This window comes from Pagrus pagrus, assembly GCF_965226575.1.
Source record: "Pagrus pagrus genome assembly, chromosome: 16".
NCBI classification, from domain to species: domain Eukaryota; kingdom Metazoa; phylum Chordata; class Actinopteri; order Spariformes; family Sparidae; genus Pagrus; species Pagrus pagrus.
In genome coordinates, this window is record NC_140200.1 from 1,022,266 (window position 1) to 1,045,930 (window position 23,665).

At 42.2% G+C, this 23,665-nt stretch overlaps 1 protein-coding gene across 1 annotated transcript in view; it reads right to left on the reverse strand.

Annotated features, from left to right (window-relative positions):
• The window catches only part of LOC311271337 (uncharacterized protein), a gene marked incomplete at its 3' end in the record, with an annotated part of 304,448 nt that overhangs the window by 275,228 nt on the left and 5,555 nt on the right, over positions 1 to 23,665 (reverse strand). Inside the window, exons 2-7 of the mRNA XM_084376952.1 lie at positions 23,033 to 23,318; positions 20,816 to 22,634; positions 20,535 to 20,708; positions 2,259 to 2,432; positions 1,716 to 1,889; positions 1,268 to 1,441 (exon numbers count right to left, since the gene is read on the reverse strand). Coding sequence (XP_084233078.1) covers positions 1,268 to 1,441; positions 1,716 to 1,889; positions 2,259 to 2,432; positions 20,535 to 20,708; positions 20,816 to 22,634; positions 23,033 to 23,306 — 2,789 coding nt within the window. The 5' untranslated portion in view covers positions 23,307 to 23,318. The remainder of the gene's footprint in view (positions 1 to 1,267; positions 1,442 to 1,715; positions 1,890 to 2,258; positions 2,433 to 20,534; positions 20,709 to 20,815; positions 22,635 to 23,032; positions 23,319 to 23,665) is intronic.

Below are 23,665 nucleotides of genomic sequence, written 5' to 3' on the forward strand. Positions count from 1 at the left end.
TTTGGACTCAAAATGCAAAATTACAGGCAGTAAAAGAAAACACACAACTATGTTGTTGAACTAATAGAGAAACTGTTTTCTGTTGTCTGCTCTAGTGAAGTCGGCTAGTTCAAGCAGACTATCTGCTATCATTCAGTTGTGTCTGTATGAAGCAGAACAAACTGAAGTTCCTGTAAGTTCCTGTTGGTGATCGACCTCACATCCCCCAAATTAACCGATGGAAGGAACAGTGTAGGTATTTACTTTTCCACAAGGGTGCAGTATTGTTTCAGTTGCTTTCTTTTACCCCAGCTGCTTGAGATCAGGAGAGCTGATTAGTTTGAGTGGAGTGGTGGTGGGAAAAACACAGTTTTTCCACAACAGCCAGAGAAGTAATAGAAAACCTTTTGTTTTGTCAACTTACCTCATCTTTTTGTTGAAATAAACGGGAACCTCACCCAAAGAGATCACCTTTGCAACCTTTCTTTTTTATTCACTCTGGAATCGAGTCAAGAACCATCCCAAACCACCATCAGGTGACAAGTTTTGTTTTTTATTGAATAGTCACCACAAACAGTTTAAACTTCCTGTCTCTCTCAATCCTCTCTCTGACGTTCACACCGGCTCTCTTGCAGTGTTGGGCAAGTTACTTCCAAAAAGTAGTTATTATCATTTGAGAGTAATAAGTTACTTTACAATATTACTGTCTGTGCAGAGTAATGTGTGTTTGTGTCTCTTTCACCAAAATAACCTCAGAAGTGTGACTGTTACTACACTACAGCCTCAGATGAACCTGGTCTCTGTCGCCTATAAAACCTTTGACTATCATTCAAAACTTATTATCATCATTTTCCTTCTGTTCTGAGTTCAGCTGCATTTAGAAAACAACTGAAAAAGACGAATCTGACTGAAATAAATAAATGTGCTCTGTCTGATCACAGCTGATTGACCTTCCAAACTGGGAGTGCTTGCTGTCCTCCAGGGGCTGTCCTGGGGTAAAATTAAACAGAAAAAGGTAGAGAAACATTCATGTTGTAGGCAGCAACATGAAGAAAACAAATGAAGAAGAGGAATGTCTCCTGTTCTGTAAGTTAGTTTAGTTTTTTAATATTCACAACTTTTATGTTTTAAAGGTTAATGGTCATAATTCTCTTGGATGAAACAGGAACATTTCAAAACCCTCCCTGAGTGATTTTACATCCAACATGAGTCATAACTGCTGTCCAACAGGAAGCAGTGTTCCTCAGTTCATAAGTGTAACAGAGAAACAGTGTGTGAGCTCTTGTACCTGAGAGTTTCCAGGCTCCAGTGTGGATCCTCCAGTCCAGCAGTCAGCAGCTTCACTCCTGAGTCTCCTGGATGATTGTAGCTCAGGTCCAGTTCTTTCAGATAAGAGGGGTTGCAGCTCAGTGCTGAGGCCAGAGAAGAACAGCCTTCTTCTGAAAGCAGACAGCCTGACAGTCTGGAAATAGAAAATGGTTGATACCAGTTCAAGAAAATGCAGGAAGATGCAACCTGTTCTAGAGAGATGCTGACATACAGACATAAATCAGAGGATTGGAAATCGACTTGAAAATAACTCTGACTAATTCAACTAGTAAAGATCATCCTTTTTTGATACCACGTTTCAGAAAGTTATAGAAGAATCGGACAGATTTCAAGTCTTTTCATCAACATTGACCTGAGTGCAGTCAACAATTAAATGATCAATTGATAGCAAACAGCTGTATCCTGACCTTAGAGTTTCCAGTTCACAGTGTGGACTCTCCAATCCAGCAGACAGGTGCTTCACTCCTGAATCCTGCAGGTCGTTTTTACTCAGGTCCAGTGCTCTCAGACTAGAGGACTGGGAGCTGAGAACTGAAGACAGAGCTTCACAGCTTCTCTCTGACAGGTTACAGTCACTCAGCCTAAAGGCGAATCCGACAAAAGACAGGCAAACTAGTTTACGAGACAGCTTTAACTTATAAGCACATTTGATAATATTTATCCTTCAAGTGAGTCGCAGGAATGCAGGAAGATGCAACCTGTTCTAGAGAGATGCTGACATATAGACATGAATCAAACAAGAATCAGAAATCAACATATTAAACTCTGACTGATTCAACTTGTCAATATTATTCACAGTTGTGAGTGTGCAGCTTTCACATTATTTAACAATATTTCAGACAGTTTCGTAAGTAGAAGAATCTTACAGATGTCGAGTCTCTTCTTCAACATCGACCTGAGTGTAATCAAGATTTAAATGATTGACTGATAACAAACAGCTGCATTCTGACCTGAGAGTTTCCAGTTTCCAGTGTGGAGTCTTAAGTCCTGATGACAGCTGCTTCACTCCTGAATCCTGCAGGTCGTTGTTACTCAGGTCCAGCTCTCTCAGACTAGAGGACTGGGAGCTGAGAACTGAAGACAGAGCTTCACAGCTTCTCTTTGACAGATTACAGCCACTCAGCCTGGAGAACAATCAGATAAAAAGACAAAGGTAAAATTGTTTACTTGACAGCTTTCACTTTTATGTTTGATTACTTTTTGATAACATTAATCCTTCAAGTATCATATCCACCTACAGAGCTTTGTTGCAGGCTTTGACCACTGGCAGCAGCCTCAGAAGAGCCTCCTCTGAAGCAGAGTATTTCTTCAGGTTGAACAGGTTAAGATCTTTTTCTGATGACAGTAAGATGAAGACCAGAGCTGACCACTGAGCAGGAGACAGTTTATCTGTGGAGAGACTTCCTGATCTCAGGTACTGTTGGATCTCCTCCACTAGAGACCGATCATTCAGTTCATTCAGACAGTGGAACAGATTGATGCTTCTCTCTGGAGACAGATTCTCACTAATCTTCTTCTTGATATACTGGACTCTTTCCTGATTAGTTTCTGAGATACTTCCTGTCTGTGTCAGCAGACCTCGTAGGAGATTCTGATTGGTCTCCAGTGAAAGACCCAGGAGAAAGCGGAGAAACAGGTCCAGGTGTCCATTTGGACTCTGTAAGGCCTCGTCCACAGCACTCTGGTAGAGATCTGTAGGTTTAGGTTTACGTCTAAATAGTTTAGACCACCATGTTGCTTCTGCCAGCAGATTGACTCCAGAGTTGATAAATGTCAGATGGACATGAAGAGCAGCCAGAAACTCCTGAACACTCAGATGGATGAAGCAGAACAACTTGTCCTGGTACAGTCCACTCTCCTCTTTAAAGATCTGTGTGAACACTCCTGAGTACACTGAGGCTGCTGTGATATCGATGCCACACTCTGTCAGGTCTGATTCATAGAAGATCAGGTTTCCTTTCTGCAGCTGCTCAAAAGCCAGTTTTCCCAGAGACTCAATCATCTTCCTGCTCTCTGGAGTCCAGTGTGGATCTCTCTCAGATTTTCCATCATACTTGACATTCTTCACTTTGGACTGAACCACCAGGAAGTGGATGTACATCTCAGTCAGGGTCTTGGGCAGCTCTCCTCCCTCTCTGGTCTTCAACAAATTCTCCAGAACTGTAGCAGTGATCCAGCAGAAGACTGGGATGTGGCACATGATGTGGAGGCTTCGTGATGTCTTGATGTGGGAGATGATTCTGCTGGCCTGCTCCTCATCTCTGAATCTCTTCCTGAAGTACTCCTCCTTTTGTAGATCAGTGAAACCTCTGATCTCTGTCACCATGGAAACACACTCACGAGGAATCTGATTGGCTGCTGCAGGTCGTGTGGTTATCCAGAGGCGAGCAGAGGGAAGCAGTTTCCCCCTGATGAGGTTTGTCAGCAGCACATCCAGTGAGGTGGACTCTGTAACATCAGTCAGGATCTCAGTGTTGTGGAAGTCCAGAGGAAGTCGACACTCGTCCAGACCGTCAAAGATGAACACAACCTGGAACTCTTCAAACCTGCAGATTCCTGCTTCTTTGGTTTCAGTGAAGAAGTGATGAACAAGCTCCACCAAGCTGAACTTTTTCTCTTTCAGCACATTCAGCTCTCTGAAAGTGAATGGAAATGTGAACTGTATGTCCTGGTTGGCTTTGTCTTCAGCCCAGTCCAAAGTGAACTTCTGTGTTAGGACTGTTTTCCCAATGCCAGCCACTCCCTGTGTCATCACTGCTCTGACTGGTTCATCTCCTCCAGGTGAGGCTTTAAAGATGTCTTCTTGTCTGATTGTTGTTTCCAGTGTTGCTGGTTTCCAGGTTGCTGTTTCAATCTGTCTAACTTCATGTTCCATGTTGACCTCTCCTGTTTCTTCCATCATGATATAGATCTCAGTGTAGATCTCACACAGAGTTTTCGAACTTCCTGCTTTTGTGATTTTCTCGAACACACAGTGAAACTTCTTCTTCAGGTTGGTTTTGAGTTTTCGCTGGCACTCAGCGAGAATCTCTGAATGAAGAAAAATGAGATGACACAACTGAGAGAACGCCACAATAAATGTGATCTTGAGCTTATCCAAAATTTTGCTTGTGTATCTAAAATGAAAACTGTCGCATTCAAAGGCAATATTTTTTTCACCGAATGAAGTGCTGTAGAACTGATGTGTTGATGTGTAGTCTGCCTTCAGCACACCATGCCCTTAACTCCTATTGCCCACACACACTTTACCCTGACATCCATTTTTCTAAAACTTCATGTCCACCAGAGCTTCCCTCAGTCCTGGGTTCATGAAGAGGCCCTAGTCTAATCTAATCCCAGTGAGGTGTCTCTTTTTCTAGGTTGCTGCTCTTTAAGGGTTCTTAAATCCTTATTTGTCTGACCAGGGGTGGTTCCTCATATGGGCACCCGCCCAGGGCAGCATTTGTGGAGGGGCTGCTAGAGTGCCCGCCCAAACAAAAAGCAAGCGGACAGTCGCCCACAGTAACCAGCTCTGTAACAGCCGCCTCTGGGCTTATCTCGTCATCTCACTGGATCGACCCAAGTGCTGACCCATACTGACTGCCTTCAATTTGTTTGCATTCATTTCATCCGGTTTTTGTATTGCTCATTTCCACTTGGAGTCAATTGTTGTGTCATGTCATGTTGCCGTGTGGGGAGTGGACAGCTAATAGTCTAATAGTGCACAACTAATATGGATGGATGGATGGATGGATGGATAGATAGATATCTATCTGGCAAATATATAAACAATAAAATACTATATACAATATACAAAAAACAATTAAGCACTTTTGCGCTGAAGGTGCAGTTCGCCCAGGGCGTCATGCAAGCGAGGACTGTCACTGTGGCTGACACTTGACTTGAGAGACCCCATAAGAAAGATGTGATGCATGATTGCAACATATGCAACTTCTTTCTTTGTCACAATTGTTTAATGACCTACCTGTTGGTTCTGAGATGGTGTTTGATAATTTCTCCCGCAGATCATTCTGATTCATCTCCCCCAAAACAATTCTGGTCACTTTGATGGTGTTTATACAGTAGGTCTGCACCATCTGATCCACTGTGTCCATCCTGTTGGCTTTTTCCAGTCGACATTTTGGGATTGCTGGGAAGCCTTCCAGAACCCCCTGAAGGTGCCACTTAAATCCTTGAAAGTCCTCGTCTCCCAAATTCTCTAAAGTTCTGAAGATGATCTGTTTAGGTGTCGCCATCTGCCCTCCCTGTAAATTTACAAACAATAGATTGTTATAAGATACAACCTTCCTTCTGGTTTCAACCTTCTCTTACTTACTCCATAATACTACATACCTCAGTTGAGGTTATTAAATCACTGTACTTCACCAAATCTTCCTCAATCTTCTTTATTTGGGTCCTTCCTCTGCACTGTAGCTACCCTGCTAGTACTGATCATGTCCGTACAATCTGGCCGGTCATGGACCCAGCAGATGGACTTTTTGAGAATAAACTGTATGGTTTGTCTTGTCTCCTGTGCATCTATTGTTGTTAGACGACTACAAAGAAGGAGCTCTTGACTATGACATATAGAAGAAGATGGCAGATGCGGAGCGCTGCGGGTCAGCTGGCTGCGGGCCTCGTACTAAACCTGAGATCTACATAACCAACGATGGAAAGGTTATTGTAGAGCATGAATTTCTTAACTTTCTTGCTGTGAAAATGAGTGACTCAAGATGAGGTCGTTACACTGGCAGAGAGTCCTGTTTGAGGTGTGCTCCACCACGCAGCGCTGTGTGTCACACAAAGGGGCACAGAAAGACGTATGTAAAGAGTACAACAATGTACAATGAACAATGTAAAGAGCTGCCTTAAAGTAATGGACGAGTGTGGTGAGAATATGCCAAGATTTGTTTCGCATTACCTGGATGAGCTGCCACCCATCACGTTCACAAGCCTGGATGTTTCAAGCCCGCTGGTGAAACCTGAACATTTACAGGCAGATGTTTGCGCAATGAAACGCGCCATGCAGCTCCAGGCTAACGTCAGCGAGGATACACGAGCTATCACTGCGGATCTTGACCGACGAGTGGCAGCATTGGAAGAACCAACAGACCGAGCTGCAGGAGAAGGCCAGGTGGGATCGAGGGGGGACCGGGGGTTGCACCGGTGCAGTGGCTGAGCCGCGGGGCACCCTCGTGGGTGATGCCTCGCCTGAAGCGACACGGGAGAGAGCCTCGGTCCCCACCGGCAGGGACGGAACACCGGCGATTGCTCCGAGTGTGGTCAACCTGCCAGATGTCCCGGAGGATTGGCTTCTGTAACTCGCTCCCCGAAGTGGAGTCAGATTGTGAAGAAAGGACGCCATCCTGAAACCATGTTGACAGCTCAGCCGAAAAAAACGCCCGCATCTCGGAATTGTCAGGGGTAGGATACCTGGGGGTGTAGCGATTCTTTGGAGGAAGTCGCTAGATCCGCTGATAAATATAATCAGAGTTGAATGCTGACTGGCGCATTGCAATAAACTACAAACATAACAATAAGGAATTTGTGATTATGAATGTGTACACACCTTTTGAGTGTGATCAGAATGAAGATGAATATTGAAATAAGCTTGCTTTTATCAAATCTTTTGTGTGTATGTCATTGGGGACGTTACATTTAAAAAGTAATTAGTTATAGTTACTAGTTACTTCTCCCAAAAAGTAACTGAATTAGTAACTGAATTACTCCACTATAAAAGTAACTAGTTACCAGGGAAAGTAACTATTGCGTTAGCTTTTTTTTTTTTTTTAAGTTTGAATACGTCTAAAAATTTGGATTTTTTTCTAAGCGAGGTTCACAAGGGTTTTTGAGTCAACTGTTGCTCACGGGAGCATGTTCTCAACAACATACCTGTCATTATCATTGCATTCAGTTCAGTCTGTGTCACAAGCTTTTGTGAAGCTGGAGCAGAAAAATCCAGCTTCAGCTGCTTGGACGGCGTAGCTCCGTGTCCTTCTTTGTTAGCAGAGTTCACGTTAGCCACACCTGGCCTGCTATCATCATCAACAGTGTCAACAACAGTGTTTTTGGCCACTAGTTTTGTAGAAGCGTGTGCCGTTGTGAGATGCTTCATTAGATTAGAGTTGCTTACTGTACAACGGACGTGGACAAACACTTCGCTCTGGGACATAATGTACACTTCACATGTACAGATCAATCCTTGAGTAACACCCACATACCAAGAGATGCTGTTATATGTAATGATGTTAACTGTTCCAGTGTGGAGCATCGAAATGCTGTCTGCTCTGTGTATGACTCCATTGCAAAATCGCTACATGAGGGCAGTAAGCACCTCTACAAACACAAGCAAAGGATACCCAACACAAAACCAGGATGGAATCACTATGTAGCCATGTACCATGATGAGGCACGAGAGGCATTCAAAACCTGGGTAGCTTCAGGACGACCAAGACAAGGTCCAGTATTTGAACACAAGAAGTCTACCACTGCAAGATATAAGTATGCTGTGCGCTTTATTTGCAAAAACGAGCAGGCAATGAGAGCTGACTCACTAGCTAAAAAACTGTCTCATAATAATGTTTTTGGGTTCTGGAAGGAGGTGAGAGCACTCAATAACTCCAAAACATCTTTACCCTGCACCATGGAAGGCATATCTGAAACAAATAATATTGCAGAACTATGGAGACATCATTATAATGTGTTGTTCAATACCATTAAAAGTGATGTTTATAGAGTAGGCAGTATTGCAAGCAATGAGCTAGTGGGGGTCACACCATATCAAGTCTGTGAAGCGGTAAAAAGCTATCCAATAATAAAGCTAGTGGCTTAGACCAAATTCAGCTGAGCACCTTAAATTTGCTAGTCCGAGGATTTTTCCTCTTCTTTCAATTTGTTTCACAGACTTCCTGACACATGGGATCTTGCCGGATTCAATGCTATCAGTCCTGCTGGTTCCAGTTATTAAAGACAAAGTTGGCAAGCTATGTAACATTGACAATTACAGGCCTATAGCCTTAGCCAGCATAGTCTCTAAAGTGCTGGACACTATACTGCTTGATAGATTAATTAATGTCATCAATTCTTCAGATAATCAGTTTGGCTTTAAGCGTAACCATGGCACCGACTTGTGTATCTATGCTCTAAAAGAAATTGCTAGAAGGTATAAAAATCCGAATTTGTCAGTTCTCATGTGTTTTATCGATGCCTCCAAGGCCTTTGATCGAGTTAACCATAAAAAACTGGCTGAAAGAGGGGTGCCCGCAAGCATAGTGAGGGTGCTGGCATATTGGTGCGCCAATCAAACTATGCAGGTTAAATGGGGACACAGTCTGTCTGCCCCTTTTGGTGTGAGCAATGGTGTCAGACAGGGGAGCATATTGTCCCCCTTTCTCTTTAACCTGTATATGGACGACCTATCATGGCAACTCACAGCCTGTGGGACTGGTTGTATGATTGGTGACAAAAAAGTAAACCATTTGATGTATGCGGATGATTTGGTTGTTTTTTCCCCGAGCTGTGCTGGTCTCCAACAGCTGCTGAATGTCTGCTCTGTATATGGTGCTGAACACGACATAAAATATAATGCCAGCAAGAGTTATGTTCTGATCTGCCGCACTAGAGAGGACCAAAAAATGACTTTTCCTGTTTTTAATGTCAAATAATAATATTGCTCCCTGTAAAAAGGTCAAATGCTTTGTCCATTTCCTTACAGAGGACATGACAGATGATGATGACATTAGAAGGCAGTGCTGCAAAATGTATGTGCAGGCAAATACTCTTGCTCGGAGGTTTCATTAGTGTACAGATGACGTCAAAATATCTCTGTTTAAAGCGTACTGTACACCGTATACCTGTGGGTTAACTATAAGAAAGCAAGCATGAAAAAACTACAGGTTGCTTAAAAACGCGTTATTAAGTAATGCGTTACAGTAACAACGTTACTTTTGCGGTTAAGAGCACTGTAGCTAATTACTTTGTCAAAATCAGTAACGCGTTTATCATTACTGCGATTTGAACAGGCTCGTTACTTGTTACTTCACATGCATAACTCAGGACTACAGTTTCCGTGGTGGATGTGAAGTGGATGTGAGTCACGTGACGCAGCGACGTGCAAGTAAATGAATGAAAACAACAATGGCGGCAGTCGACGATAGTCCAGGCGTTGGATTTCTCTCGTGGAAATATGCACATTATTTTTTCTTTCTGACCGTAAAAGACAAGAGGAATATTTTGGTGACCTGTCATCTATGTGGAGGTTCGAAAAGGTTTATGTCGAAAAATCTATTGTATCAGTTTTGCACTATTATTGATTCCTACAGTTGCTAAGTGGTCTGAGGCACAGTTTAATTTTTGCACTGCCAAAAGTATACTTTATACCTGTTTCAATGGCTACAATAAATATGCCTATCAAAAGTTTCAAAACATACTGTATGTTGTGTTTTGTTGATCCACTGCTTCATCGTAGTGATACTGGGTATAATGATCAAATTTTACAGTTGTTTTGTCAAACACTATGCAACATCAACCCCAAAATAATGTGTGTGCATTTGTAGAGGGTTGGAAACAGTCGGAAACAGTAGAAATATTTCATTCATTTGCACTCACACTACTACACTGCTATGGCACGTTCAGGTCACTAGGTGGTGCATTGCGCTTGTGGTAGGATAGGACTTTCATGTAAGCAAGCCAGCGGACTGGCAGCCTCCCTAGCTATCCAGTTAGGGAGGCAACACATTAATAAGAGAATTTAGAGTTAAAAAAAATAAAGTTACTTTCCCTAGTAACTAGTTACCTTGAAAGTAACGAGTAACTTAAAGTAACTGAGTTACTTTTGAAAGAAGTAACTAGTAACTGTAACTAAGTTACTAGTCTAAAGTAACTTGCCCAACACTGCTTATAACGATGCATTAAGAATCTTACTTAAAAGACACTGATGGCTGAGTGCGAGTGAAATGTTTGTAAATACACGTGTCAACACCTTTAACAGCGTACTCAGAAACCTGATGTATAGATTTATGTGTCGGCTTGATGCCTCAGAAAATCATATAAGTAATTGTTTGATCCACATAAACTGTAGCTCCACCAGGTATCAATCTCTGTTCTGGAGACACTGGTACAGTTGTCTCTTTTTAACTTTATAGCAAATTCTATTTTTGATATTAACTATGTAAAAAACCTGATTTCTATGTTTTAAGCTTTATTCTCTTTTATTGTTTGTGTTGTCTGTTGTCGTGTTTGTGTTTGTCTTGCTATGGACCCTGAGTCTGAAATAAAGATGTATATATATGGACTGCAAGGAAGTCTCCTCTAAGTCTTGGCTGAAGAATTCTATACCTTTATGGGCTAAAGAACATCCTAAACATCCCCAATTTCCCAGCTCCCCTGTACCCTGCTTACTAGCATCCAGCTGGACTGTCTTGAGCCAGCTAGTGCACCTCAAGCCTGTTTTAATCCTGCCTGTTCTGTTATGAGCTGGGTTCCTCAACTTGACAGCTGACTTTAGAAAGACCCATGCTGCCCATCACCCTCTTCTCATCAACGGTTCTGCGTGGAGCAAGTCAGGAGCACCAGGTTTCTGGGTGCACATTGCTGATGGAGAATTAACATAGAAACCAAGTCTCTGGGGACTTCAATCGTGCCTCTCTGTCCTCCACCCTGCCTACATTCATACAGTATGTCACATGCCTCACCAAAGACAATAAAACACTGGACTTATTTTATGCCAACAGCAAGGAGGCATACAACTCATCCCCCCTCCCTCCCCTGGTAAGATCTGACCACAACCTGGTGCATCTCCTGTCTGTGTACAAGCCCCTGGTCAACAGGCAACCAGCAGAAACCACGCAGTTAAGGCATGGACTGAGGAGTCTGAAGAGGCTCTGAGGGACTGTTTTAACTCAACTGTGTGGGAGGAAGTGTGCGTTTCCCATGGGGAGGACATTGACAGTTTAACAGGCTGCAGACGGACTACATAAACTTCTGTGTGGATAACACTGTACCCACCAGGAATGTACGGTGTTTTTCAAACAACAAACCCTGGATTAATCCTGACATGAAGGCGCTCCTTAAGGAGAAAAAGAGGGCCTTTAGGTCAGAAAACAAGGAGGAGCTGAAGGTTGTGCAGAAGGAGCTGAGGAAGAAGATCAGAGAGGGGAGGAACAGCTACAGGAGGAAGATGGAGGTCCAGCTGCAGCAGAGCAACATCAGTGGAAAAGCCTTAAAACCATCTCAGGGTAGAGGAAACCAGCCTCTCAGGCTGCCGGGGATCAGACGTGAACGACCTGAAGCTATTCTTCAATAGGTTTGACCAGAGGATCATGTTCTTTGATTCCTCCAGTGCTTTCAACACCATACAGCCTGCACTTCTGGGGGGCGAGCTGGAGCTCACAGGTACGGACCAATACATCACATCCTGGATCCTCAACTACCTCATCAATCGGCCACAGTATCTGAAGACTCGGGACTGTGTGTCGGACACAGTTGTCTCCAGTACGGGGACCGGCAGGGAACAGTCCTGGCCCCTTTCCTGTTCACCCTGTACACTGCAGACTTCTCCCACCAAACACCCCACAGCCATCTACAAAAGTTCTCTGATGACTCTGCTATTGTCGGCCTCATCAGGGACGGGGACGACGGAGCCTACAGAGAACTTATTCAGGACTTTGTGGACTGGTGCCAGCGGAACCACCTCCAGCTCAACGCCGGGAAGACCAAAGAGCTGGTGGTGGATTTCTGCAGGCACAGACAACCCTGCACACAGGTGAACATCCTGGGAACAGACATTGAGATGGTGACGTCTTACAGGTACCTGGGAGTTCACCTGAACAATAAACTGGACTGAACTGATCACACTGCAGCAACATACAAGAAAGGTCAGAGCAGACTCCATCTGCTGAGGAGGCTCAGGTCCTTTGGAGTGCAGGGGGCGCTCCTGACAACCTTCTATGACTCTGTGGTGGCATCAGCCATTTTCTATGGTATAGTCTGCTGGAGCAGCAGCATCTCGGCAGCAGGCAGGAAGAGACTTGATAAACTTATCAAGAAGGCCAGCTCCATCCTGGGATGCCCTCTTGACCCAGTGCAGGTGGTGGGAGAGAGCAGGATGATGGACAAGCTGTCATCGCTGCTGGTGAAGGAGTCCCGCCCCCTGCAGGTCACTATCGCCGCACTGGGCAGCTCCTTCAGCGACAGGCTGATACACCCCAAGTGTGCGAAGGAGAGGTACCACAGGTCCAAGTGTGTGAAGGAGAGGTATCACAGGTCCAAGTGTGTGAAGGAGAGGTACCACAGGTCCAAGTGTGTGAAGGAGAGGTACCGCAGGTCCAAGTGTGTGAAGGAGTGGTACCACAGGTCCAAGTGTGTGAAGGAGAGGTATCGCAGGTCCAAGTGTGTGAAGGAGTGGTACCACAGGTCCAAGTGTGTGAAGGAGAGGTACCACAGGTCCAAGTGTGTGAAGGAGAGGTATCACAGGTCCAAGTGTGTGAAGGAGAGGTACCACAGGTCCAAGTGTGTGAAGGAGTGGTATCACAGGTCCTTCCTTCCTGCTGCTGTCAGACTGTACAATCAGCACTGCTCCCATTAGACCTCACTGCACTGTGCAATAAAACTCTATACATAACTCATTTCGGTTTGCAGTAACTGTGCAATTTTTATATTCGTATTCATTATTTATTAATAACAATACACTGTTAATAATTACACTGTTTATATTGTACATACAATGTATATACGAGTATTTTTATTTCTTACCTTTTTAATGTATTGTTTATTTTTTTACTATTTGTATTGTTTATTGTTAAATTGAAGTGTCCTTTGGCTACTGTGACACGGAAATTTCCCTGTTTGCAGGACTAATAAAGGAATTCAGATTCAGATTTTTTGCCCTTAGCACACAGTTAAGTTAGCTGACTCGACAGAATTGTCCTGTTAAAGGCTCATGTGCTGATGACATTTGAGAAGCTGTGTCCATATAGAGTAGCAAAGTTTAACTTCCTCATTCTGAGTGTAGATGAACAGCCTGTTTGTTGGTTTACGTGATGACTGACATGAGAACAGAAACCACACTAACCACCTGTCATCTGATTCTTGAGACATGAACTGTGTAAACTTTATAAACAGTGTGAATTCGACCTCAATGGGACTTGCCTGATTAAGTAAAGTTTATTATTAATGGGAAATAAAGTCTGTGTCAGTGCTGGTAAGATGATATTTTGAACTCTTGCAGTGTTAACATTAAAAAACACCTAAGTCAAGTTGATCTAAACTTTCTGACCAGTCAACACTCGCTGTGTTTTCTACTGATCGTATCTCAGATTATAATCAAACTGCTGTTGATTCCACTTGTGAACGACTGAAGTGATTCATGAGAATAATCCTCAAATCATTGTCCTTCACCTCAAGTGATGTCCAGAATATTTATACCTGCAACAAATACATATCTACAGCACAAACAAAAGTGATGTTGATAATCAAACATGTCCAGATTTGTCTGGTAGGATTCTCACCTGCTGAACTCACCTCAGGCCAACTTACAGACACTTTCCAGCTTCGTGTAGAAGAAGCTGCTCATTTCCTCCTCGTCAGTCCTGGTGTCTGTGTGCATCTGATCCGAGGACGCCGTCACACCCTCATAACATCAGAGTGACGTCAGAACCAGTCAGTATCAGAGAAATCACACATCAGATGTAGTTCTAGTATCTGTCCACCAGATGGTACTAACTAACCATCTAATGAGCCAAAGATCAGCTCAGTTCAGAAACATTTAATGAAGGAGCAGCAATTTGATCTCATGTAGTCAAGCTGATGAGACACAATGTGAAGTTTATATGTTGTTATCTATAAATTCACTATTTTGGATGAAGAAACAACTCACCAATGAAGCGTCCTGCTGTTTCAGAGGTGCATCAAACTTCTACAAGAACTGTCTTCTCTTATTATATTCACACAAACACAGTACTTTAAATGCTAGTAATGAATTTGTTTAAATGAAGAAATGATGATGGCCCACAGTCACTCTGCAACCAAAATAAAACCCTTGCAGGCCCGAGTCCCTCTCCTCTCTCCTGGGCCACTTACGAGCCAGTCTCTGGATGATTGATGCATCATGTAGCCAGTGAAATTTCAAACCTGGTATTTTATAATTTAAATGGATTAGAAATGAAATTAGAAATGATGCAAGTTTATACAGTTTTACACATTTTGCTCTTTGTGTCAGCTGTCTCTCCACCTAAATACTTGTTTTTGACTATTTTATATGCAAGAAGTTACTCTCAAGCATGGGTAATTTGAGGTCATAAAATGGCTTTTTTGTACCAGGTACCTGGATATTTCCCAAGAAAAACATGTGCTAAGTTGTTTTTGTCACTGATTGTGTTATCAAGTTTGAACGTGGGCCATGTAAGGCTTTTACGTTGTGGACACATTTTCCAGCTACAGGGCAGTTACAGGTAATCTGCAGGCTTATTTTAAAATTAAAAAAATCAGGTGAGAATGGAAAATAAAAGTCTTTTCAAACTGTTACAGATCAATGACAGAAGCACTTATAGAGCTTCTGACAGTTTTGGGGGAAAAAACCCAAACTTCTCAAAAAAAGCTGAAAACCATGTTTGTTCTCCAAATGGTTCAGCAACAGCTATGAATTGACTCTGGGATAAGTGTTTTAGGAACATTTTAGATTACCAGGAAATGTAACAGATTTTGAGATTGAAGGAAATGCAAGTGCGTTTTCATCTGTCCAAGACGCTTCACTTGCCTTAGGAAGGGGAACAGCAACACTTCACCTGTGACAAACAAAGCTGCAGAGTTCAGAAACCCATTTGACAGTGACATGAATTAAATGAAAAAGAGACTGGGTAGGAAACATAGTGCATAGTTCTTATTTAAGCAAAATAAATGGTGTGGTTATCTTATTTAAGAGGAATTTATATGAATCTTTTGTAACAATACTAGGATGACCAAGCAATAGTTATTTGTTTTGAAACCATATTGTCTGGGGTTAAAATCTTTGTCATATCTATGCTCAGGATCTTGTTTTTTCATGAGCTAAATGATATTTTTTTCTACCATGGCAGAAGGTTTTATAATCCTGGCAGGTTATTTGACCTGAAAGTGCAGTATGGTTGCATGGTTAGCACAACATTTACAAGAGTTATTCCAAAGGAAGATTTTTATTGAGCCAATTTGCACTTCAGTCCAGCAGCTCCATAGAGATTAAAAAAATGAAATTATATCAGTATGTCAAAATTCTTATTTTCTATCTACAGAATGTGTTCATCAGCAGTTATAATATTCATCTTTTTTATTCATATTTACATAACTCAATATGTGGAGAAATATTCATTATCTCAGCCTGGTTTCAGATCAGTAGAAAGCATCATTCTTCAAGTGTGCACTTTATTCTGTCCCTCCAAATACCCAGTAACCAGCTCACAGAACAATGAGGCTCAAAATGTGAGGAACTTTCAACAACATTGCTCGGCCTGCAGGTTGGATTACACATCTGTTAGCAATAAGTTTAGATTGCTTCCCAGGACCTGAAACCCTGCTATACATGAAAAATATATAAAGGTTTATTCATACAAGGAAATAATCATCATCTTCATGACAAGTATATAATGAACTCTTCCTCAGTTGCAGACAAAACACATGAGAGCTTCAAGAGGAATACATTTAGTATAAAGTGAGGCTCTATAATATCTCACACTGACACGTTCCAACTATCAGCGTTTTTCCGTATACAACTGCCAGCCTGGCTCTACTCGGTTGGACTTGGTGTGGCCGCCCAGTGCAACTGGGGTTTGCATTTCCACCACAACTGGGCTACCTGCTTGAAGTTGTGTTTTTAGCTAATGATGCACTTGTCTCAACGGCCACAGTACCATCGAAGAATCATTCATTCAATTGCAAAACAGGCTTGTTTGAGGGAGAGACAGGAGCTTGTTAAGGGTTGGCCACAGTCATGAGACGTCACAGCAGACTGCTTGGAAGCTGGGCCCTGCTCCGGAGTAGGTCCATCGCAGGTGCAGCTCAGCTCAACTTGGTGCAGTAAAACTGCTGATGGATAAGGAAATAAACATAGCTTGGTGTGACTCAACATGGCCAAAAGAGCTGGTAGAAAAATATAATTTTTTCTAACTCAATTACAAACATAACTTAAATATTGCTGCTGCCATCTGCTGGCTACTGTGGGAACTTTTAGTTACAGATTTCTGTGTTTCAAATATAATCATTATGTTAAACATATGTAAAAGGACTTCAGTGAACTGAAAATCCCTCTCTGCTCTTATAATTACCTGAGTCTGTGTGTTTAGGTATCTCCTGGCTGGCTTGCCAGATTTAATTTTGGCGAGCCAGATCTTTAGGCTATAGATAGATATGCTCACAAATATTTTTTTACGAATCCAAGTCAAGTCTCAAGTCTTTGAGCTAAAGTCCAAGTCAAGTCTCAAGCGTTTGGTCACAAGTCCAAATCAAGTCTCTTATGGTTGTAATTAGCATTCTGTCATCTGCTGCACGCCACCCAGTCTGCTTAGAGCACTGCACAGTTGTATCCAAGAGACTTAAAGCATGCACTGTATAATCATCACTCCTTTATCTACCAGCATAGATTATTATCAGCACCGATGAGTTGTTTGGTATATGATCACTTTAAACAGGCTATTGCAATGCAATATAAAAAAAACACAATGAAAGCTTTCCTTTAAAATTAAGTTCTGTATGTTGCTTTGCAATATGAATACACAGCTACAGTAGCTAAATGCAAAACACTATTGCTGACAAAATATCTGAAATATACTGCAAGTCCATACATTTGTGATATCAAAACATGAATAGTTTTGTGTAAAACGAGATCATTTGGCATCTTTCTTTGAGTGACAAAAATTATTCCTTACATGAATCTAAAACTTGTTAACTGATTGTTTACCAGTAAACATCAGTTAATTTTTATTCTTGTAAGAAATGTTTGTGTTTTGGAATGAAACCCATCAAGTAGCACACTGTACTAAATATGTGTAGTACATTTGGTTCAAGTCATTTAGAATTAAACCAATTTGAAATGTAAAAAGACAGGGCAGTTTACTTTCTTATTAAAGAGCATCAGTGATCAGTAATTTACTCACTGGCTGGATAGCACAGCCTTCTTATGCTTAACATTTTTCAGTGTTTAAATTAGTGAAGAAAAATTCTGAACTTAAAGTGAACTGACCCCTTAAATGATGTTCATGCTGAACTAAACATCAAATCAAATCAAATTTTATATATATAGCCTAAAATCACAATCACATTGCCTCAATGGGCTTTACAGTCTGTACAGTGAACGACATCCTCTGTCCTTAGACCCTCGATTCGAGTGAGGAAAAACTTGCCATGTTGTTGGAAAAAAAGACCCTTTTAACAGGGAAAAAAAAAACGATGGAAGAAACCTCAGGAGGACCCACAGAGGAGGGATCCCTCTTCCAGGACGGACAGACATGCAATAGATGTTGCATGTACAGAAAGAACAGCAAATCACAGTTTACAAGTTGCATTGACAGAATATCTGATACAAATTAACATGTTTGCTAACCGTCCATAGGCACTGAGGTTTCACATCCTTTAAATTCGTTCTGCAAATGTTGCATTTGGTGATTACTTTGTTTGTGCCTTGTGTGTAGTTCTTATAGGCAAAGCTTATGACAAATGGCAGAGCAGCAGCAGTTGTTGTGCTAGTCGCCATAGTGTTGCTGTCAGCTGTGGCAGCGCTCACCAGATGTGTAAGGTCAGGCATGAGGGAATGATGTTCAACTCGTCAGACATTTTCTTAATGTTGATGTGCCAAAAATTAAAGATTCCAAGTTCAAGTCGAGTCTCAAGTCTTTTGAGGACGAGTCTCAAGTCAAGTTTCAAGTCACTGAGTGTGCAACTTGAATCCAAGCCGCAAGCTGGAGTCCCCATGTCTATCTCTAGATCAACTGAAGTTGCAACATAAATACAATATCTCTTATGTGGTCTTTTAGAACCACCAGGTGCGTCATTGAACAGTTCGACATTTTCTCGGAAACAATTACCTTGGCCGTTATTTTCCCAGATTTAGTGGACAGTAGAATACAGACCACCTGTCTCCACTCTATCCTTTCAATGTGCTAAAGCTTGCTAATTTTTTCATTGTTATACCTTTTCTTGGGTATGCTTGGGACCAGTTTTGGATCATTTCAAAAGACACACTGGGTGTTCTCACCATCCTGTTAATCCATCCTGTTATATTCACACAAATTACGTTTATATTTATCCCTTTTTGCTGATGTAGTGAGATGAGTCTGTTTCTAAAATAAAAAGCTTGAAGACTGCAACAAATTTGTATAACGTGTTGATTGCCAAATCGGAGTGCAGGACTGTTCATAGCAGGTCAGCGTGTCCTTCTGTGTCAACATGTTGACAGCAGAATGTTTCTTAATTTGCTACAATAGGTTTCTTAATAGTAATTAAGATTCCCACAACACAATGAGATCACAACAGCTGAATCACAGTGTCAGTGTTCTTGAACAATAGTGAATAGTGCACAATAACTAAACTATGTTTAGTTACCACAAAGAATCTACCCACTTTTGCAATGAATCATGGTCTTTCCAAACAGAAACGAAAATTAAACAGAGAGGATAGAAATGCAAATATCAGCGTCAGATGTTTGTGTGTGATGGTGCACAGGGCAAACGGTTTGTTTCAGCTGCTGTTAATATTGTGAGTGTTTCTGTTCATAGGAGGAAACTCTTCCTCCTACACTGAACACAGAGACACTGAGGAGTCAGACCAGAACCCAAACCCAGGATAAAGAGGTTCAGTGAATGTGGTGTTCAAGGTGTGGAGGTGGATCAGGGTGTCAGAGGAGACTCTGTAGAAGGACAGAGCGCCAGCAGGACAGTCCACATACACTGCTACTCTGTTAGGGACAGAGGAGGAGGAGGAGAGAGGGAGGACTGTTTGTCTGTTATTGTACCAGACAGAGTAACCATCACTATCAGAGCACTTCAGACTCCAGGACTGATCATTACCCCCAAACAAACAGTCATAACTGCCTCCTTTCCTTCTGATTCCTTTGTATGTGACTGTTATATAAACCTCTCCTCTCCACTCGACCTCCCAGTAACAGCGACCAGTCAGACCATTTTTACACAGCAGCTGAAGGAATTTATCAAATCTCTCTTGATGATCAGGATACGGCTGCTCCTCTCTCACCACTGTCACCCTACTGTTGTTGTCAGTCAATTTCAAGCGTCTGTTGAGTGTGTTTGTGTCCACTGTGAGTTCACAGAAATCTGATGAAGAGAAAAGACAAAACACAGCAGCAGGTTATCAGCTAATACAACAGTTTTTTATTCTTAAAATGTCTTAATTTGTTTATAATTTATTTAACTTTGACATTGTTATTCAAACATTAATAAAAGACTGCATTGTATACCCTAGAAATGTTGTAAATATTCAAAAGGGTAGTTGTTGAGTCGTCTATTGTCTGTAAATTATAAACTTATAAAAAATGGACTTGACTGTGTGCTGTTGTGTTCTCATGAATCAAACTGAATCCACACTTACACTTCATCAGACCAGGTTTCAGTCTCTGTTCTCCGCAATGGTCCACTCTGTAAGAAGAAACACATTCAGTCCAGCATATTCTCTTGTTTTATAAAAAAATAAACATTTAACAACCTTCCCTGTGAGTGCTAACTGCTGTTCAACCTAGAAGAGTTCCCCAGTTTGTCAGTGTAACAGAGCTCTTATACCTGAGAATGTCCAGTCTCCAGTCTGGATCCTCCCGTTGAGCAGTCAGCAGCTTCACTCCTGAGTCTCCAGGATGATTGTAGCTCAGGTCCAGCTCTCTTAGATGGGAGGGGTTGGAGCTAAGAGCTGAGGCCACAGCCGAGCAGCCTTTCTCTGTGACCAGACAGCCTGACAGTCTGGAATTAGACATCAAAATTCAGTCAAATGTTACAAATACAAAATGATGAGCTGCCAAGTGTTTTTAATCTGTTCATTTTAAAGGTTCTCTAATTTGCAGAAAGTTAGAGAACAGCGTTAAGTTTAAGACTTAAGGCCAACTAAGGAAAATATCAAAACATTCAACAGAAAAAGCTATTCCCAGGAACAAACATGTTATTGCCAATAGTTGGAAAACAACTCAGTTACAGTTTTGTACGGACACATACACACTTCATTAAAACTACTTTCAGTGTCATGAAATCTTTAAAGAGTGTTACTGACTCTTACATTCTGACCTGAGAGTTTCCAGTTTACATTGCAGACTCTCCAGTCCAGCACAGAGCAGCTTCACTCCTGAATCCTGAAGGTTGTTGTCCCTCAGGTCCAGCTCTCTCAGACTAGAGGACTGGGAGCTGAGGACTGAGGACAGAGCTTCACAGCTTCTCTTTGACAGGCTACAGCTACTCAGGCTAAGGAAGATGAAAATGAAGCCATTAGAAAAATGTTTTCTGTAAGAAGTCCAGTTTAAAAAAAAAATGTTTTACATACATTATTGGCCAAGTATCAGTCCACTTACAGAGCTTTGTTGGAGGCTTTAACCACTGGCAGAAGCCTCAGAAGAGCCTCCTCTGAAGCAGAGTATTTCTTCAGGTCAAACACGTTCAGATCTTTTTCTGATGACAGTAAGATGAAGACCAGAGCTGACCACTGAGCAGGAGACAGTTTATCTGTGGAGAGACTTCCTGATCTCAGGTACTGTTGGATCTCCTCCACTAGAGAACCATCATTCAGTTCATTCAGACAGTGGAACAGATTGATGCTTCTCTCTGGAGACTGATTCTCACTGATCATCTTCTTGATGTACTGGACAGTTTCCTGATTGGTCTCTAAGCTACTTCCTGTCTGTGTCAGCAGACCTCGTAGGAGATTCTGATTTGTATCCAGTGAAAGACCCAGGAGGAAGCGGAGGAACAAGTCCAGGTGTCCATTTGGACTCTGTAAGGCCTTCTTCACAGCACTCTGGTGGACATGTGATAGTTTAGAGTTATCTCCAAATACTATAGACCACAGGTAGGCCAAAGTTCTAGCCCACCACCATGTTGCTTCTGCCAGCAGATTGACTCCAGAGTTGATGAATGTCAGGTGGACGTGAAGAGCAGCCAGAAACTCCTGAACACTCAGATGGACGAAGCAGAACACCTTGTCCTGGTACAGTCCACTCTCCTCTTTAAAGATCTGTGTGAACACTCCTGAGTACACTGAGGCTGCTCTGATATCGATGCCACACTCTGTCAGGTCTGGTTCATAGAAGATCAGGTTTCCTTTCTGCAGCTGCTCAAAAGCCAGTTTTCCCAGAGACTCAATCATCTTCCTGCTCTCTGGAGTCCAGTGTGAATCTCTCTCAGATTTTCCATCATACTTGACAATCTTCACTTTGGACTGAACCACCAGGAAGTGGATGTACATCTCAGTCAGGGTCCTGGGCAGCTCTCCTCCCTCTCTGGTCTTCAACACATCCTCCAGAACTGTAGCAGTGATCCAGCAGAAGACTGGGATGTGGCACATGATGTGGAGGCTTCGTGATGTCTTGATGTGGGAGATGATTCTGCTGGCCTGCTCCTCATCTCTGAATCTCTTCCTGAAGTACTCCTCCTTCTGTGGGTCATTGAACCCTCTGACCTCTGTCACCATGTCAACACACTCAGGAGGGATCTGATTGGCTGCTGCAGGTCGTGTGGTTATCCAGAGGCGAGCAGAGGGAAGCAGTTTCCCCCTGATGAGGTTTGTCAGCAGCACATCCACTGAGGTGGACTCTGTAACATCAGTCAGGATCTCAGTGTTGTGGAAGTCCAGAGGAAGTCGACACTCGTCCAGACCGTCAAAGATGAACACAACCTGGAAGTTTTCAAACCTGCAGATTCCTGCTTCTTTGGTTTCAGTGAAGAAGTGATGAACAAGCTCCACCAAGCTGAACTTTTTCTCTTTCAGCACATTCAGCTCTCTGAAAGTGAATGGAAATGTGAACTGTATGTCCTGGTTGGCTTTGTCTTCAGCCCAGTCCAGGGTGAACTTCTGTGTTAAGACTGTTTTCCCAATGCCAGCCACTCCCTTTGTCATCATTGTTCTGATTGGTTCGTCTCTTCCAGGTGAGGCTTTAAAGATGTCCTCACATCTGATTGTTGTTTCCAGTGTTGCTGGTTTCCAGGTTGCAGTTTCAATCTTTCTGACCTCATGTTCCATGTTGACCTCTCCTGTTTCTTCCTTCATGATATAGATCTCAGTGTAGATCTCATGGAGAGGTTTCGAACTTCCTGCTTTTCTGATTTTCTCAAACACACAGTGAAACCTCTTCTTCAGGTTGGTTTTGAGTTTTCGCTGGCACTCAGCAAGAATCTCTGATAAAAACGAGATGACACAACTGAGAAGACTGCCAAAGTAAATGTGATTCATTAAAAACATTCCCAGAGTTTTAATTCATCGTTTATCAAGATTCGGTTTGTATCTTTCTGCAACATACAAACTATATTTGATGTAATCTCAGTGAGGTTGCTTGCTTTCAAGGCTGTTCAAGGTACTGCCATCATTCTTGCTCTGACCCTGGGACTAATTTCCCTTTGGTTACCTTACTGGGACCTTTCAGGGTCTTTGAGATACCCAAATCCCTCCAACACGGAAGGCAAAATCAATATCTTATTTTCTAATGTATCAATTATCACTGTAATCCAAGTTAATTTACCAGTCTGTTATATGTTGCATACATCTTAATTTTTCATATCCTTTTTTTGATACCAACCTGTTGGTTCTGAGATGTTTAATAATTTCTCCCGCAGATCATTCTGATTAATCTGCCCCAAAACAGTTCTGGTCACTTTGATGGTGTTTATACAGTAGGTCTGCACCATGTGATCCACTGTGTCCATCCTGTCTGCTTTCTCCAGTCGACTCTTTCTGATTGCTGCAAAGCCCTCCAGCACTCCCTCCTGCTGCAGGAGCCATTTGAATTTTTTGAAGTCATCCTTTCCTAAATCCTCCAAAGTTCCCAAGAGGGCCTGTTTAGGTGTCGCCATCTACCCTCCCTGCTGAAAAACACAAGATAGATTGTTTGAAGATATAATTTGTCATTTTCAAAATATAACAGGCTACAAGTGCACGTGAGGCCACGTTGGCGATAAGCTAAACACAATTTTAAGTTTGCACTCATCACCTGAGCAAAGAGTCAGCTGTAAAGTCTACTCCGCAGTGGAAGTGATAAAATCCTACTGAGAGTGAATATGAGTGAAGCTGCAGGTCCTGATAACTAGGGGTGGGCAATACTGGCAAAAAATAATATCTCGATATTTTCTGGGATTTTGGCGATAACGATAATCAGTCGATATCTTTTGAAATGTGATTGTAATTGTTAGGGCTTGTGAGCACCAAACCCGTT